Genomic DNA, 19,130 nt, shown 5'->3' with positions numbered 1-19,130 from the left:
GGTTTCCGTCTGAAAAACATGGAGAGAAAAGCCCAGCTTGCAGACATTTCAAACAGAATGGGGACCAGAATCCCCAAGAGCAGATGTGAACCCAGCCTAAGGACTGGTTCACATCTGCTTCGTTAATAAGTTTGGGGAAGTCTGCATGGGGACCCTCCCAAACGGACTGCCAAACACATTGGCAAGCGGTGTGCAGTGAGAGCACATGGACCCCATTATGGTCATGCGGACAGGAAAGTAGATAGTGAACTACTTTTCTGTCCAATTGTTCTGTGTGGAGATCGTGCAGAAAGCACATGGACCCCATTATGGTCTATGGGGTCCGTGTGCTCTCACTGCACACCGCTTGCCAATATGTTTGATAGTCCGTTCGGGAGGGTTCCCATGCGAACTCCCCCGAACTGAATACCGATGCAGATGTGAACCAGGCCTGGCTGAGTTTACATTGAAATTTAGTGCAAATATTTGTTGCAATGAGTGAAATTTTGTTTCAAATTTCAAAGTTTTGGCACAATTTCTGACTCACAGGGTAGTATATTAAGCCACGGCCCTTTTGAAGAAGCTCCAAGAACTATACTAAACATACAAACTGTTATACATGGGGAGAATTCATCATTCCCTCTATGCAATGAATTCTGGACCAGAAGTATGATACTGAGGTGATGCAAGGCTCTTTCTTGCACCAAACATGCACCTCAAGCCCTCATCTGCCATGTGCAGGAGTGGAGATCAGGGCGGGTATACCTCAGCCTGGCTGATTTATTAAAACTCACACCAGTTTCCTGACATTTGTTAAAATGGGAATCTAGTCACTGCAAGCCTTGCAACATTGAGGTCTTGGGTTCAAATCCAACTGAGGACAATATCTGCATGGAGTTTGTATGGGTTTCCTCTGAGTATTATGGTTTCCTCCCACATGCCTCAAATATACTGATAAGTAAACTGGCTTCCTGTAAAACAACTAACCCTTGTGTTAGTTGGGTATGAGCGCCTATATGGCCGCCACTAACCCCCCTACTCCAGAACACTCCCTGGTGAGATAGCTGCATTACAAATGTTTGCCATACATAATACATATGTCTGCTCCTACCTGGCTGCAGCCTCTTCAGAAATCTCTAGTCCCTTCGGTCAGGCCTTTTATTAAAGGTTGGTATACAATAGGCCAGTCTTAATAAATTTGCCCCAAAGTGTCTGTAACACATAGAAAATAAGGTATAAACCATATATTGTAGCTTTTAGGTGCAATTTACTTCAGAATTATGGTGCACATATTTCTCTCCCTCTCCAATGCTGTGTGTCTGCTGAGGTGAAGACATAAAATAGCCCGCCATTTAGAAATGACAACATAATGAAGAGAATGACTTACATGTCAATCATCTTATTCATTTTGGTTGGGGTTTCTGTCACTTTTATGAAGCTTTCTCCTCACGGAGCCTTCTCCTAACTTGTATGACATGGCTCTGTAGCGGGCCGTGGTGAGGAGAGGCTTTCACCTGTCCCATTTCTCTCATTGCCCGTAATCCCGGCTGCCACCACTAGATGTCAGTATGAGTAACAATATTTGCAGACGACCTCGCTTCATTAGTGAATGTAATCTCAGCTGTGGCCACTAGATGTCAGTGTGACGAACTGAATCGCCGCTCCTGCTTTAATTTTGGAGACTCTATGGTGATTGGCTTCCACGTGTAATAACAGACCTTCCTGATGTCTATGATGTAAGTATATCGGGCTGTCACTTTATATACTGTCTGTGCAGGGTTGTGACGTCACTTTTTAGATATCTATTGTATCGATTGTATTGGGAAGTTGTCTTCCATTGCAGGAGCTTATAGCGGTAGTCGGTAATGTGTCATGTAATAAAGATTTTCTGTTACTTCCGTTGTCGGTGTATGCTTCATATTATTGTATGAGACTTAGGGGTTTCCCACCAAATTGGACATCAGCTATGAAGAGATATTCCTATCATACACATATATGGTGTATTAGTCATGTATGTCATTCATGTCTGATGGCTGGCACTGGGAATGGTTTGGTGGTCCCAACTTTCATGGGGCAGAATGTGCGGCGCATAGCCCACTAAGGCAAATTTATCTCCACTCATTTCTACACTGACTCTGCCTATTCCCATCCATTTCTCCTTGTGCTCCCCACACAGTATAATACTCCTAATATTATATACCTCCACATTATAATGTTCTCCTCCATTTGTCCCCATGGAATAAAGTCCCTCTCCTGGTGCACCCACAGTTTAACCCCTTCCCGCCGATGGCATTTTTTGATTTTCGTTTTTGACTCCCCTCCTTCTAAACCCCATAACTTTTTTATTTCTCCGCTCCCAGAGTCATATGAGGTCTTAATTTTTGCGGGACAATTTTTTCTTCATGATGCCACCATTAATTATTCTATATAATGTACTGGGAAGCAGGAAAAAAATTCAGAATGGGGTGGATTTGAAGAAAAAATGCATTTCTGCAACTTTCTTACGGGCTTTGGTTTTACGGCGTTCACTGTGCAGCCAAAATGACATGTCCCCTATATTCTGTGTTTCGGTACGGTTCCAGGGATACCAAATTTATATGGTTTTATTTACATTTTGACCCCTAAAAAAAATTCCAAAACGGTGTTAAAAAAAATTTTTTCTACAAGTCGCCATATTCCGACGGCCGTAACTTTTTTATACATAGGTGTACGGGGATGCATAGGGCGTCTTTTTTTGCGGGGCCAGGTGTACTTTTTAGTTCTACCATTTTCGGGAAATGTTATTGCTTTGATCACTTTTTATTCAAATTTTTAGCAGAATTAAAACAGTGAAAAAACGGCGGTTTGGCACTTTTGACTATTTTTCCTGCTACGGCGTTTACCGAACAGGAAAAATATTTGTATAGATTTGTAGAGCGGGCGATTTCGGATGCGGGGATACCTAACATGTATATGTTTCACAGTTTTTAACTACTTTTATATCTGTTCTAGGGAAAGGGGGGTGATTTGAACTTTTAATACTTTTTATATTTTTTTATATTTTTTTTTTACTTTTTTTTAAAAAAAAATTTTTTGCATTTATTAGACCCCCTAGGGGTGTTGAACCCCAGGGGGTCTGATCACTAATGCAATGCATTACAATGCTAATGCATTGCAATGCATTGCAAAAAAGCATCATCTCTTTTGCAGGCTGTATACACCAGCCTGCAAAAGAGACAATTTGCAGACTGGCTGGGAGCCCTTAACAAGGCTCCCGGCTGTCATGGCAACGGGGGGTCGGCCCTGGAGCATGCTCCAGGAGCCGGCGATCCCTGCCAAAATGGCGGTGCCCATGCGCCGCCGGGAAGATGGCGCCTTTGACAGCAGCGCCGGAGGGGTTAATGCCTCTGATCGGTCCGGGGACCGATCGGAGGCATTAGAGCCGGTTGTCTACTGCTTGAAGCAGTAGACACCCGGCGGCTATGACGGCCGCCCGGCTCCCGGGCGGTCGCCATAGTTACAGACCCGACACGCGCCGTACTATTACGGCGCATGTCGGGAAGGGGTTAATGTCCCCCACCACACACAGCTCTTGCTTTACTACTGTATTCAACTCCTCTGAATCCTCCAGATGCAGATGAGTTGAATCCGGGACATACATCCTGCAGACCAGAACAGCAGGACAGGACCTGGAAACTGTCCTGCTGAATCCAGGACAGTTGGAAGGTATGAGAGAGGTGTCTGTGTAAATATGCAGGCAGTCTCCATCATAGTGAATGGGAGAAGCAACTAAAAAAGGAGTGTATTTACACATGGCAGATTTGTTTCCATGTGATAGATTCCACGTCAAAATACACCTGCAAAAAAAAAAAAAAAACTTGTGATCATACCCTTAAGGCTATTCCTATGTGTTAGTCTTAAAAAATGCGATTGTAATGATAGAATGCTCCCCTCTGCCAGTCCCTCCACTGGCTACCTATAGCCCAGCGAATTGAGTTCAAGCTATTAACGTTAACATTCAAAGCCATCCACAACCTGTCCCCTCCATATATCTCTGAACTAATCTCCCGCTACCTGCCCACACGTAACCTCAGATCCTCCAATGACCTCCTACTCCGCTCTGCTCTCATCCGCTCCTCACACAACAGTCTCCAAGATTTCTCCTGTGCATCCCCCATACTCTGGAACTCCCTACCACGACACATAAGACTGACCCCCACAATCACAGGCTTCAAGAAGGCCCTGAAGACTCACCTATTCAGGAAGGCCTACAACCTCCTATAACACTATCACCGCACTGCCATCTGAACTGTCTCCCCCTCTCCTTCTGTCTCTTACCTCATAGATTGTAAGCCCTCGCAGGCAGGGCCCTCTACCCCACTGTGCCAGTCGGTCACTGTTAGTATTATATCTACCTTTATAATTTGTGTATTGTATGTAACCCCCAAATGTAAAGCACCATGGAATTAATGGTGCTGTATAAATAAACAATAATAATAATCTCTTTAACATACTTTACAGATTCTCTTGTTGAGCTGTGGGTGACTGTTTACTAGGGTATATTAGGCTACCTTTGGCATGAGCCACCTTCATCTTAATATTGCTCCCTATTATTTAACAGAGAGCTGCATTACAATACTGTTCAATATCATTGCGAAAGGAATGACTTTGGGTCTATATGGCTATGTACTATAGCTGAGTAGCAGTGTGTGGATGATTATGAGCTGACTAGTAGTGCATTTGGACTAAAATCGGGAATTACATAGTAATCAGCTCATTTTGTCCTGGGCGCGGACTTTAAATGTTTTACTTTTTTTGGGACATTGGGAAGGTTGTAAATTGGGAGAAAAACCTTTAAATCTATTAATGTTTAAATACAGATACAATGAGACGAAACTACAAACCAGAAGGAAAGGGACACAAAAGATATAATAATTGGCGGAGAAGGGATTCACGCTGGCGCAGCAATGAAAGGTGAGTTCAGAATGTTTCCATGTTCACCACGAGATCGTTCACATCACTGTCTATTGTGTGATTTGAAGTGGCCAAGAGTTGAGCACGCTGACATCTCAGGTTGATCCTGACAAATACTTAATTTATTTCTGAAACGCTTCCAGGTCTTAATATTTCCTTATTGTTTTTGTTTATTTTTAACCACTTTGCATCTTTTTTAATTTTGAAGGTATAGGTCCGCAGCATCATCACAGTTTGACAGCTCAGACACCTCAGCAGGTTCTTCATCTGGTTCAGCCCAATCATCTTCAGTGCCTGGTAAGTACCTTAAGGAAGTGTCTGCTTATAAAGTCTTTTTAGGTGAGAGTGAAGACGCACATGTATGCTGAGCCAGTTCTCTAGTGTTTTCACATCACAAAGGTAAACATTTATTGATTATTGGCTGGCACTTGTTACTGGCCGCGCAGATTTTCGGGTTGCTGTAAGGCTAGTAAGAAGTGTTATCCAAAAATCAATAAATGCCTCACTTTGTGAAGGAAAAACAGCAGCATTTGGCCAGAACCACTGTGTGTCTCTTCAATTCCAATAGCAGGGTGTCCTTCATTTGAGACCATTATTAATTAGGACGTGTTCACATCTGCGTTCAGAGTCTGCCTGAAATCGTGAATGAAGTCTTGCAAGCCAGGTTTTTTTTTTGTTTGTTTTTTTCTGTCCAGCAATGTCAGGGAGAAAATAATGGATAGCCAACATAAATACATTCTTTTCTGACATTAGATGGATTGTTTTTATTGTTTAATCCAGTCTTCTGGTTTGGCCAAATAGACCAGCCAAATGGATTTAAGATGTAGATTTGAATGTAGCCTTACTGTAATAGAGTGATCACTGGATGCCCCAGCAACAGAACAACCTTATAGCAAACAACAATTGTCAAAAGTGGACAATCCCTTTAAGGCCTGGTTCACATCTGCGTTTGGTATTCTGTTTGGGAAGTCCGCATAAGGACCCCTCTCCGAACAGAATACCGAACGCATTGACAAGCGGTGAGCTTATGAAAGCACACGGAGCCCTTAGGCTATAATGGGGTCCGTGTGTTTTCCACGCAGTGTCCGCATGAGTCATGCAGAGAGGAAAGTAGTTCTTGCAGTACAATTGTCTCCGCATGTTCCATGCGGACACTGCGTGGCAAACACACAGACCCCATTATAGTCTATGGGGTCCGTGTTCTTTCATAAGCTCACCTCTTGTCAATGCTTTTGGTATTCCATTTGGGGGGGTCCTCATGCGGACTTCCCAAACAGAATACCAAACGCAGATGTGAACTAGGCCTAAGGTGTAGTATGTTTGTTTTTTGTTTATTTTAACCATATAAAACATATAAACGCAAACCTGTCAGGTGATTCATACTGCCTTAACCATAGCTTTTCAGAGAGAGAATAAAGCTTGGTATAGGGAGATGTGTGTAATAAGTGACTCCCCTCCTTCTATTTTGGTGCCGTAGCCTTATCAATTGGTCTCCCCTTATATGCAGAAAGTACTCGTGTGAATTAAGTATTTCAGGCAACCGAGTTATATCAGGAAATTGTATTGCTTGCACATAGAAATATACATTCTTCATTGCTTTTATTACGAAGTATACAGATATCGATTGTATGAACGTCCTGTTCTGCTTGGCTAATACAACATATACATGACTTTTCTGGTCTCTGTTTAGAACTTCCTGGATTTTACTATGACCCTGAAAAGAACAGATATTTCCGCTTGCTACCAGGGCACAATAACTGTAACCCACTGACAAAGGAGGGGATATTGAAGAAAGAAATGGAGGTGAAGAGACTACAGCATCTAGAAGAAGATAAAAACAGAAAGGTGATTCTTGCCATGGTTTTATACATATATGTACAGTGCGTGTATTAATCTGGTATAGTGATGTTTTTGCTATTTCCACCTATAAATATGTGCAATATCTAGAGGAATTTTTAATTGATTATCCCAGAACAGTGCTATCTTGTCAACTATATTGCATTTCTGTATCAGAAACACATGCTGGACTATTAGCGAACTCTTTGGATTACTGAACATCAAATGATAGGAATTGCACTACATGTAATATTATAGTTGTATAGCTTCCAAAAAGGGCAAAATAGATTATGTATATTCAAATTATATTCCATTGCTGTCTCTTCCTGCCATCCATCTCCTCTTGTAGGTGAAGACATATTATCCACATTAAGTGGAGACAACTCAATTTTATATGGAGCCATTATATGGTCTACATATAGTGCATAAGCTCTATAATGTAGCTGCACATAACTAATCTCATATGAAGGTTTTTGGTGTATTGGATTCCATACGTATGCAACACAAAAAAAAAATGGTGGCGTGTTCCATCAGACTGTTTTGTATGTAGTGTTCTGTTATGTAGTACATAAACTCTACAGAGAAGTTTTATTATTTTGACTTTTTGCAGTCATACTTCCTCATTTGTATGTACCTATACTCTTTTAATGTCTAAATGGCCTGACATCTGTTTGTCGGTTTATGCAGAAATCGAGCAGACTTGGATTAAACGCCTCATTGCTGCTTCGTAAACAACAGCTTGGACTGCTGCCCTCTACAACCTACTGCAGGTGTGAAAAAATATGCATAATGTCACCAGACACGTTATGCTGTTATTATAAACCATAAGCATAGCTGAAAGGGAATGATTTAATTGGTAAATTCCAGTTAGGGCACGCTCACATACATACTATCTAACTATTACATTTGAGAAATGATGTCAAAGGGAGTCAACCACTTGCAAAATTAATTGAAAACCACTTACATGCTGTTTCAGGATTGCTTATTGACACATAGTCAATATAAGTTTTTGTGTCAGTGCAATCTTGTTGCTGAAAAAAACCAAACAATTTGTAATCTGTATGCAGACTAGCTGTTCGGAGCACCTAGGCCATGGCCTTGTCTACCAGTGCATCCATTTGCCTGCAGTTACTAATCATTTGGACGTGTCAATATTTATGTTAGAGATTGGTGCTGAAGCCAACCATAGGTGATCCAACAGGCATGCCCATGCCCCAGGTGTAATAATCAGCTCATTTGCATACACATTAAAAGTTGATTTTCTTAGCAAAATTGCGCTTTGGGAGATAAAGGGTATGTTCACTGTGCCCCAGCATGAGATGCGAAGGAGACTAACGGGCACAATGGAGCACTAGGAACAAGTGAGTGCACTTTTTTTTTTTTTTTTTTTTTTTTTTTTTTTTTTTACCCCTCTACCACCGCACAGGTTGCACTAATTCCTAGAAACTCCTTTTAATCACTTACAATTATTAATTAAAAGTGTTTTCCAACCCCAGAAAACTAAGTGTAAAAAGGTCCAATAGAGACATTTCAAAATAAAAATAGGTTTCTTACGCCTTTTTTTTGTTTTTTTTAAATAGGTCCTTTCCTGCTAAAGTAACTCCAGCAGGTAAAGGGCCCTATTTACTTACCAATCCTGGCTCCTACTCATAGCCACCTTCGCTACCCCTTCTGCGAAGGCCGCTGTGAGTAGGAGCCGGGATTGGTAAGTAAGGCTGCGGGCCCCACAAACACTATTATTATACTCGGGAGTCTTTTCAGACCCCCGAGTATAATGATCGGATCCCCAGGGGAGGTGAGGGAACATAAAAACCACTGTTACTCACCTCTCCTTGCTCCAGACAGGCTTCAGGCCTACTTGTGTAACGTCCCTGATGTCACATGGTTAGAGGCTTGCGTCCTTATGCGTCGCGACGCAAGCCCGACTCAAGTGACATCCCGTACGTCATTGAAGATGGCCGACATCAGCAGGGACTGCACCAGAGCCAGGGAAAGGTAAGTAACAGTTTTTTTTATGTTTGTATCCTCCTCTGGGGAGTATAATAATTGTTCATGAGTGTTCACAATGGGGCATAATACTTTGCGAAGGGGCCACTTTGGGGGTAAGTACCATGTGCAGGGGCCACCATGGGGCATAATACTGTGTGCAGGGGCCACCATGGGGCATAATGGTGCATGCAGGAATGTGTGTGTGGGGGGGGGGTCGGTTGGGGTCACCGGCTGGGGTGGGGGGGATTTGCCCCTGTCAAAAGTTTGCCACGGGGCCCCGCCATTCCTAGTTATGCCACTGCTCTGGTTAAAAGGTTGCCAGGTCCAGGCAGATGCCTGTTCATCAAATACTGGTTGAGATGGGCCAATGCTCACTGGATGGGGGTCTCAGAGCATGCATTGTGTTAGGAGAGACCAGACAACAGAGCTTAGCAGAGACCCAGCAGCTTGTGAACTGGAGCAGCGGAATCTTATTATAACATGCTCCTATTAGGCAATAATACACTTAGTTTTCTGGAGCTGTAAAATCCCTTTATTAGATCTTGCAGGTTAACACAGAGTCTCAGAATGGTTGGCACTTTCTATTCTTTAGGAGTCATCTGATATCTTCACATTAAAAGGTAACACCTCTGTTATAAAGTTGAAAGCAGGTAATATAGGATCACACCATCGATAATAGATGTGGGGACAGCTCGCTTCCTCTCAGTGATGACGGCACGAGCACAGAGCTTTCCCTCAACACTCTGACAAAATTAGCCATTTGAATTGACAGCAGTCTTACGTTCACTAGAAAAATTCTATTAAAAATCTGCTGTAAATTTCAAATTTGCATTGTAAAATTTGATCTCCATCCCTGGCTTTTTTTTTTTTCTCTTCTATGGGTGGGGGATGAAATCCACTCAGTGGATCGAGTTTATTTCTTTTATATACTCCCAGTACAGAAACATACACATAAAAACTATCAATTGTCATTGCATGTGGCATCATGTAGCAAGTATTAGAGAACCACAGATCGTACCTGTACATGCCTCTTCATTTTTATTTTTTTACCCCTATAGACGTATTCATGAGCTGAAAGTGACCTGTATGCAAAGGAAGGAAGTATCTATTGTAAATCCTGAATCTGTTGGTGCTGGGACACATAAGTATGAATTCATTCTGGTAAGTCTATGGTGTTGGAATGAATTTATGCTACAGCATTAAATTATTCCTATGAATAACACATGATATGTTTCAATAAATAAGAAAAGTTGAATTAATTTATTAAAGTCGATCATGTATTATTCATAGGAATAGTGTAGTTCCCTACATGCACTCTTAAAGAGGGAGTGCGCAGTATATTTGTGTTTTGGATTTACAGCTATACTAGTCCTGAATATAGGGACTATTTCTAATACATCATATGTTACAAGCATGTATTGCTATTACTTTGGTCACCATCTCGGACGTAAAGTTTTTTCTATATATCCTCTAGGCCGACTCGTCCTATGAAAGGTTATTTGTCGTGAATGATATGGAGAATGGATTTTGTAAATATGGTCTATTAAATCTTAATGGGCTGTGGAAAGATGTACCGACAGTAGAGAGTCATGATGATAATCCATACTTCACCAACCAGAAGGTAACACACTGGCTTCCTTACTTGGAGTCTGTCAACAGAACAAGCCCTTTTGAACTATAAGCACAGTCAGATATTTAAAGGTTCATGTTAACAAAACTTTTTTTCTGCTTTCCAATTGGCGCCTCTATGGGCGAAATATCAGGTTTTGGGGGGGGTTTATATGCTATTAAGCAGTTTGTTACAATGAGGGGGTCACAATTGCTCTCATCATAGCAAAGAGCTTCCTTATGCTTGGTTAACGTCTGCATTTGGTAATCCGTTCAAGGAGTCCGCATGGGGACTCCCCAAACAGACTACCGAACACATTGGCAAGTGGTGTGCAGTGATAGCAAACAAATCCCATAGACTATACTGGGGTCCGTGTGTTTTCTGTGCGCTGCCTGCACGTGTCATGCGGACATGAAGGTGGATCACGAAGCACTTTTTTGTCTGCATGTATACTCTATGGGGTCTGTGTGCTTTCACTGCACACTGCTTGCCAATGCGTTTGGTAGTCCATTCGGGGGAATCCCCATGTGGACTCCCCGAACGGATTACCAAAAGTGGATGTGAACCCAGCATTACTGCTATGATTGATATGGCCTGGCAGTGTAAATGTCAGTTATAACAGGGAGGGTTGTGGGGATTGTGTGCAGGAAAGCATAGCTCTTTGGTGTGATGAAAGCAATGGTTATCCCCTCATTGTCTCAAATACTTTATTAGCACAACAAGGAAAAAAAAAGTTCATATCTCAGCAGCTTTTTGTACTCATTTTGTATTTTATATTATTATTGTATCATCATGCTGCTGTAACGCACTGAATTTCCCCATGGTGGGACTATTAGGGTGCCTTCACACGGCGTAGCGTGCCGCTCCGTTAGACACGTATATATGTGTCCGAGCGCGGCGCTTCAAAACATAGCCCATTGATTTCAATGGGTGCCAATATACGCGCGCTACCCATTGAAATCAATCGGAGGCTTTTTTACCTATTGATTTCAATGGGTAGCGCGCGTATATCAGCACCCATTGAAATCAATGGACTCTGTTTTGAAGCGCTGTGCTTGGACACGTGTATACGTGTCTAAAGGAGCGGCGCGCTATGCCGTGTGAGGGCTCCCCTAAAGGATTATCTTAACTGAGGCACCAATCCAAAAGCAGAAAAAAAACGTGTTTTGCTCATGTGAATCCCATCTATCTGAAACTTCTTAAAACTGGCTCAAAATGTATTAAAAACATAAAAGAACTCACTTTACCAATATCCCACTGCTCCCATTGCAAAGCCTCTAAACTCTGATGCTTGAAATGATGTTTACATATCTTTAGTAGATTTATTAATTACTTAGTTATTTATTGGAACATTTTATTCTTTCCAAAGGTGGTTACTGCATGTTGGGCCTCGCTAAATGCACCAGACTCCCATGTCCTGTATCCTTTTACTCTGCTGACTAAGTTGTCACTGATATAGGTCTGATCTCCTGTATCAGGATGTTGCATCTGTGACCTATTGAGTTGCTAGTCCTTGATGGTCATTCAGAGTCTGTCTTCTTGGAAAACCTGAGGCTCCAGGCTGTGTCAGTCTTATTCCAGCATGCCGTTTCAGGAACCTGGCCGCAGACTATGGTACTGTCGTCTTGTATTTAATTATCTTTAAAGGGGTGTGTCACTAGAACCCAGCATATAACCCCAACCTCGCATATAGATCAGGCATAGTCACCTGAATCAAATGGTGTTTTCCCCTTGTGATTGGGTGTCCTTGTTGATGAGATTTTGCTGTTTTTTGTTATTATACATATTAGCTCTTTGGAGCAACAAGGGCATTGTGACTTACCTCTTTGAAGAATCGGCAATGCCTTCATTGCTCCAAAGAGCTTATCTGCAGATTTGCAAAAATGTCTATTTATCAGCAACTGAGGCACCAATTCACAAGGTAAAAACAACATTCAATCCAGGTTACCCTAACCTATCTATCTGCATGGTTGTGTTCTGGTGACAGACTCCCTTTTAAACTCCTCAAAAGTATATGTCTTCATTGGAGGAGATTTCATAGGTGCTGAAGTAGTGTCATACATAAGTATTATTGTAAGATTTTGCCTTAAAATTTTAGCAGGTTTTTTTTTTTCAAGACTATATCAGTTAAAGTAACAAATGACTTTACCTTTATAGATGATGTCCGTCCAGAAGTCGTCTACAATATCAGAATCTCTAACGCCTGGTCTTGTGCATGGTGTCTAAACCCTCGATTGGAGTGTTCATATGCAGCAGGTTTGTTCTTGTATCTTTCCATCCCTTTTTTATTTTCAGAATGGATTTAACCATTATTATTAGTCCTATGAATCTATAGAGACAAATTTTGCATCTGCGCTCAGGTTTCTGTTCAGGGAGTCTGCTTGTGGACCCTCCGAACGGAAACCTATACACATTAAAAAGCACTTAGCTAAGAAACCACACGGATCCCATAGACTATTATAGGGTCCATGTGGTTTCTGCACAAAACGTGGAGAGAAGAGTGCTGCTTGCACTTTTGTTTCCATTCAGGGGGTCCCCAAGCGGACTCCCTGAACACAGTTGTGAAGCAGGCCTAAAAAATAAAGAAATAAAAATCAGTCAGGTCTTTATAATTTACTTGCTGTCATAAAATCACGGTGCATTTATTGCATAGATCTTCTAAAAGTACAGGGTTTTATCATGTATAAAAGAAGTGTCTCATTTGCAATGTATTAAAGGATTATTTCCATGTTATAAGATGATGGTATATTAGTCTTATTTTCCATTGCTTTAGAATTGCCTTTGACCTCTGGGATCCTCCTCTGATTTACAGAATGAAGGGTTTGCAGTAATAATTTAGCAATTTTACCAATAATAGTGCCAATACTTACACAGGATACTTCACTTGGCCAGAGTTTAAGGCAGGTCTTACACGACCGTATTGATTTTACAGTCCTAAAGTTGCTGATCAGCAATACTAGTTGCTGATCAGCAACATAGACACCGCAGACGCCCGTGTCCTGCCGCACTCGCCCATAGAGTTCTATGGGCGAGTGCGTGCAGTGCTGTGAATTCACAGCCTTTGCGGACCTGCTCTATAAAGTGCACACCACGGATAAAATATCCAGTGGTGTAAGAGGCCGCACTGAATATAATGTGTCCGCAATTGAAAACCATCAATTGCGGACCATTTGTCGACTTACATTACGGCTGTGTAAGACCAGCCTAAGCCCCATAAACCACAAACTGACTACATGTTATGACTATGTAAGATTGGATTAACCCTTTAAACGCAGTCATTAGTTGTATTAGTTTTAACAAGTTATTCACCTTTCTTTTACCTGTCAACTTGGAAGGTCTTCGGAATCAAGTCCTGGTTCTGAACGCTGCTACAGATGTTCAGCACACTTTCCGTACTAGCAGTGATGTCTTGGCTCAGCAATTTGCCACACAGGTACTTTACCATTAGTTATATAAATGTACACAGTATGTAGTTACAATCTGACTAAGGCTAGGTTCACACATGCGCCTGATCTTCGCTCGGGGATTCCGTCCCCCATTCCACTTTAAAATATGGAGAGAAAAGAAGCACTTTTCTTTCCGCATTTGTCTGAACTTGCGAACCCCCATTATAGCTATAGGGTCTATGGGTAACTTTTTTTTTAGCAGGTTAGATTAAACGGATCGGATTTCCGTTTGTGGGATTTGGGTTTGTTTCTCTGCCTGTCTTGCTATTTCGAGCCCATTTCTGTTCATTATTATTATGATTGTTGTTGTTTATTTATATAGCACCATTAGTTCCATGGTGCTTTACATTTGGGGGTTTACATACAATACACAAAATATACAGGTAGATATAATACTAACAATGATTGACTGGCACAGTGGGGTAGAGGTCCCTGCCCGCGAGGGCTTACAATCTATGAGGGAAGGGGGGTAGAGACAGAAGGAGAGGGGGGAGGCCGGGCAGTGATGGTGTTATTGGAGGTTGTAGGCCTTCCTGAATAGGTGAGTTTTCAGGGCCTTCTTGAATCCTGTGATTGTGGGGGTCAGTCTTATGTGTCGTGGTAAGGAGTTCCAGCGTATGGGGGATGCGTGGGAGAAATCTTGGCGACGGTTGTGTGAGGAGTGGATGAGAGCAGAACGGAGTAGGAGGTCATACATTCGTGCAATGTGTCAGTTAAAATTATTGTAAATTGTTCAGCAACTTATTTCTTCAAATTGATGGAACAAATGATACATGACACAAAAACTGTCCTTTTTCACTCACATTGAACACTTCATGTAGAAATTGTGGGCTCCTACTATAGTTACTCAGTTATAGCTAAACTAAGGTCACATGAAAGATGTTGGATTTGAGCGGGTCATTTTAGATTATAACAAAAATGGGTACTATACTTCTAGACCTTACTACTGTATAATGGCTGTCGCTCTGGAGAAGTATTCTCTATTGATCTACGTGCCTTCTATCGATCACCTGATGACTGGAAGAAAGGGGTGTCATTCTCACAAGGCTCCAGCATCACATGTCTGCGTCTTCTCCAGGATGAGAACTACCTTGTGGTGTCCGATATGTCTGGGCAGGTATGTCAAGAACTAAAGCCTTAAATGACTGCTCCATGATATCCCATAACAGTTTAATATACACTGGTCACACCTGTTTTGTGGTTGCAGTGAAGGGATGGATGGAAGCACATAAGTGCGTCCCTCAATTCATGTGTGCGGTCGCCCACAAGCACAATGATCTTGGGTCGTTCCATCCTTTTGAACTGACTTCTAGCCAAGCATGTGCATTAAAGGGGTTGTTCAGGCAAAAAAAATGGAAAACCTTTTTAAAAGTTTAATTAAGCTGGGGGCAGTGAACAAAAAGAATTGATACTCGCCTGTCCTTGTTGCTCTGGTGTTATCTGCTCCCGGGGGTTATGCTAAAGCCACTGATTGGCTTCAGTGGTCACGTGACCGCTGAGGCTAATCAGCGAAGGGCCTGAATGTCACTACCTGCAACATCATGTGTTCTCTTCCTGAGGCCAATCAGCGGCTTCAGCACAACGCAGGAAGAGACCCAGGAGAGCAAACAAATTGGGAGGCGCAGGACAACAACAGAGCAACTGGGACACGTGAGTAGGTATTTTTTTTTTTACTGCTCCCAACATATTTAAACTTTAAAAATTTAGCCTAGACAATCCTGTTAATCCCTATTCAAATCTGCGGGCTTGCTACAGATGACCAATTGTATTCAGCTTCTTTCTGGCGTTACCACAGAGAAGAATGCAAGCATGTTCACTTGTCACTCATTTAAAATGAATAGATTTGGGGCCATACCCAAAAAATCTCAACTATGGATAGGTCTTAAGTTTAAAGAGAACCTTTCATCACTTGGGGCACATGCGGTTTTATATACCGCTAGAAAACAGACAGTGCGTTGAATTCAGCACACTGTCGGTTTTCCCGTTCTGTGTTCTAGGTGTAGAGCTATCGGTGCCGGTACCGTAGCCGGTCCTCTTTAAACTCTTAGAAAAATCCCTTTAAAATGTAATAACATACTTTTAATGTGGTCCTTTTGAAACCAAGATCAATAATGGAGAATGTAAATCAACATACAATGAAAGAAATTTGTTTTTATTTCAGACTTTTGATAGGCGGTTACATATTTTCTGATGATTACATTGTATTTTATTTGATTATATTTATTTGATTGATTACAATTGTGAACTCTAGATTAAGCTGTGGGATCTGCGGATGGTGAAATGTGTGCAGAACTATGAGGGACATGTTAACAGTTACGCTCACTTACCTGTGCATGTGAAGGAAGATGAAGGCTTGCTGCTTGCAGGTATGGAATTTGTACAAGAAATTTTACAGAAAATTCTTAATCTTTGTTTGAAGGTTTGTCTGGGTTGGACAATTTTTCTTTCTAAAAGCTGCCTCTGACAACTAGCTAGTAGAGATGAGCAAACACTGTTTGGATCAGCCGATCCGAACAGCATCAGACGCTGACTTTGCCGGCGGCCGGCGTCAAAGGTGCTTCCATTCATTTCTATGGGTGCGTGCTGTTCGGATCGGCTGATCCGAACAGTGTTCGCTCATCTCTACTAGCTAGTATACCATATTAACAAAATGGTGCAGATTTACTAAGGGGAAAGCATCAAAATTCTGGCTGTTTGCACCAAGAAGTATCATATGTGCCTTGCGCAATATTTTTCTGCCTCACTTTGCAAGGAGTCATGGTTTAACAGGAAAGGGACATGATTTGAATTGCCCAAAGTTTGGTGTAAAGTAAGCCAAGAAAAAAGTGGTGTAATGTTAAGAAAATGTGGTTAGGGATGTAAATGTATTATATGGCATGAGCTGTAACTCTACCTGAATTTATTTATTGGGTGGTCTATGACTTTACAATTGATGGTCTTTTCTGTAGGATAGGTCATGAATAGCAACTGAAAGAGGTCCAAATCCTGGGACACCACCAGTTGGCTTATATCAGGGTCTGTGGTAGTTGGCACTGTCACCTCTTCATTTACCATAGTGGTTTATTCTGTAAGGTCTGTGCTTGGAAATGAGATGTGTGGTACAAACATCTGCATTCAGTTTGTATGTCGGCCCATTTTTGCCTGGATTTCCTAACTCTCACTGACAACATACCAATAGGAATTTAGTGTAAATATGGTAATGAAAAAATTGTGTGAAAAAGTATATATTAAGTTAAAGTGTTATATGTGCAGATGGCTACCAAAAAAAAAAAAAAAAAAACACTCCCTGGAAGAACACAGCTCCATCCACTATAATGGCCATCTAATGTTACAGCCACAAGTTTATAGTTCACTTGAATAGGAACTTTGGTGCAGTAGCCATGAATGTTCATTTGAGTGGGAGATGAGCCGACACAACCAGAGACTATGTACTTTCCACAGGTACAGCTCCATGCATTGTACTACTTCCAACTGATTTTGGGGGTCTCAAATGTCAGACCTGCACTGATCTCACCTCGATGACATATACTTTTTTTTTTTTTTTTTTTTTTTTATGTAGATTGTGAGCCCCACATAGAGCTCACAATGTACATTTTTCCCTACCATTATGTCTTTTTTGGAATATGGGATGGGAATCCATGCAAACACGGGGAGAACATACAAACTCCTTGCAGATGGTTTTATGCCCTTGGTGGGATTTGAACACCAAGACTCCAGCGCTGCAAGGCTGCAGTGCTAACCACTGAGCCACCGTGTGGCCCCTGATGACATATACTAAGGATGATAAACAATACTAAAGTCCTAAACAACAAACTCAGAAGAACCCTTACAGTACATTTACTGTTAGCTGCAGGACTATATATTGCTATAAATAGGCCCTATAACTAAATATACATGCAGAAAAGAACAGAATGACCCATTTAGTTTATTAAAGCCAGGTGTGAAAATTGATATAAATTCCAGGATTATTACAGTTAGATGAGCCGCCCCTCCCAATTCCTGTCCTGTGTCAATGCATTTGTTACATAGTGTTAGATACATAAGTATAGTTTAAGAAATGTTTATTTCTACTTTATGAATGTGTTCATTCGGATTGTCTTATGGGCAACACTTCAGTGACTATTGTGTTACAGTAAGAACTAAAATTAGCTTTCATCTTACCTTTTCACTTTGTATTGACTATTAAAGGGTTATTACTATCTTGGCAAATTGCCGCCGTGATGGGAATAATTACTCGTAAGTCCTGACCACCAGGGCGGGCTTTCCAGGAACAGCCAAGTAGTGCTGCTCTACATTGTTCTCAGAGGTGAATATACACTACAGAGAGTGTAGCACAGCTAAGGCTAGGTTCACACTATACCTGCCCTTATGTTCAGGAATTCTGACCCCTGAAAAATGATGGGAGAGGTTTTGCAAGAAGGACCCTTCTCAAGTTTTTCAGGCAGAAAGCCAGTGGACCCCATTATAGTCTATGGGGTCCACAGGTAACCGCTTTTTAAGCAGATTAGATTTCTGATTCTTGGGGCCCTGAGGAACAGAAAGTCAAGCACCAGTGAAAACCTAGCATATGCTACTTTATCAAGATCCACTATTTCCATAGTTCCTGCTCACCTCTATAGCGGTTATGGAAACAGCACTACTCGGCATTTACGAGCAGCTATTCCTATCTCAGCAGTGATTTGCAGACATGGGAATAGTCCTTTAAATAGAATTAATATTGATTCATCTCATTTCCCATGCAGTTGGACAAGATTGCTACACAAGGATATGGAACTTCCAGGATGCCCGGCTTCTGAGGACAATCCCGTCACCACATACAGCGGCCAAGGACTCTATACCAAGTGTTGTATTCTCCTCCTACCAAGGAGGGAAAAGACCAGTTCCTGGGTTACTAATGGCTGTCCAGAAAGACTTGTATCACTTTTCTTATGACTCAAATGACATTTAATACACATTTAATCTAACTTGCACCTACGGTACTTCAGTACAATCCTGATACCTGCCAACCAAGCATTTTGGTTTTGGGAACAACATATTTATTTTAACAGCAGAAATTATCAAGCCATGAATATTTAAATACATTAGCCATTGAATAAAATTTGTATACCATTTTTTCTTAGGAATTTGTAGTTTCTGTCTAAACGCAATTTGTTGGCTGGAGTGATGTGGAAAGAAGAGAAACATCACTACTAAATATCATCAATGACTGGTAAGGCGCTAGCCCTACAAGACTACACGGAAGGAAAAAAAAAATGTATCATCAGCCTAACTATCTACATCATAGATTCCTATAAAGCAGCTATTCAGAGTCATTAGAC

At 41.5% G+C, this 19,130-nt stretch overlaps 1 protein-coding gene across 1 annotated transcript; it reads left to right on the top strand.

The window, feature by feature from the left end:
* Nucleotides 1–1,666: 1,666 nt before the first annotated feature.
* DCAF4 (DDB1 and CUL4 associated factor 4) lies at nucleotides 1,667–18,867 on the top strand. Its single transcript, XM_075282889.1, has 14 exons — nucleotides 1,667–1,706; nucleotides 4,839–4,932; nucleotides 5,141–5,229; nucleotides 6,623–6,777; nucleotides 7,456–7,538; nucleotides 9,816–9,918; nucleotides 10,232–10,378; nucleotides 11,736–11,785; nucleotides 11,895–11,980; nucleotides 12,524–12,622; nucleotides 13,702–13,799; nucleotides 14,750–14,929; nucleotides 16,064–16,178; nucleotides 18,555–18,867. The coding sequence occupies exons 2-14, from the start codon at nucleotides 4,844–4,846 to the stop codon at nucleotides 18,758–18,760; spliced, it is 1,500 nt and encodes a 499-aa protein (XP_075138990.1). The 5' UTR covers nucleotides 1,667–1,706; nucleotides 4,839–4,843; the 3' UTR covers nucleotides 18,761–18,867.
* Nucleotides 18,868–19,130: the final 263 nt, after the last annotated feature.

This window comes from Leptodactylus fuscus, chromosome 7 (assembly GCF_031893055.1).
Source record: "Leptodactylus fuscus isolate aLepFus1 chromosome 7, aLepFus1.hap2, whole genome shotgun sequence".
NCBI classification, from domain to species: Eukaryota; Metazoa; Chordata; class Amphibia; order Anura; family Leptodactylidae; genus Leptodactylus; species Leptodactylus fuscus.
Note: the sequence above shows the minus strand (reverse complement) of the source record. Positions and strands in the feature narration are given on the sequence as shown.

Excerpts from the sequence above, each read along its gene's own strand:
- DCAF4 (XM_075282889.1), top strand. The coding sequence starts at position 4,844 with ATGAGACGAAACTACAAACCAGAAGGAAAGGGACACAAAAGATATAAT. Across the intron at positions 4,933-5,140 it reads CGCTGGCGCAGCAATGAAAG|GTATAGGTCCGCAGCATCAT; the intron begins GTGAGTTCAGAA and ends TTAATTTTGAAG. Across the intron at positions 5,230-6,622 it reads CCAATCATCTTCAGTGCCTG|AACTTCCTGGATTTTACTAT; the intron begins GTAAGTACCTTA and ends GTCTCTGTTTAG.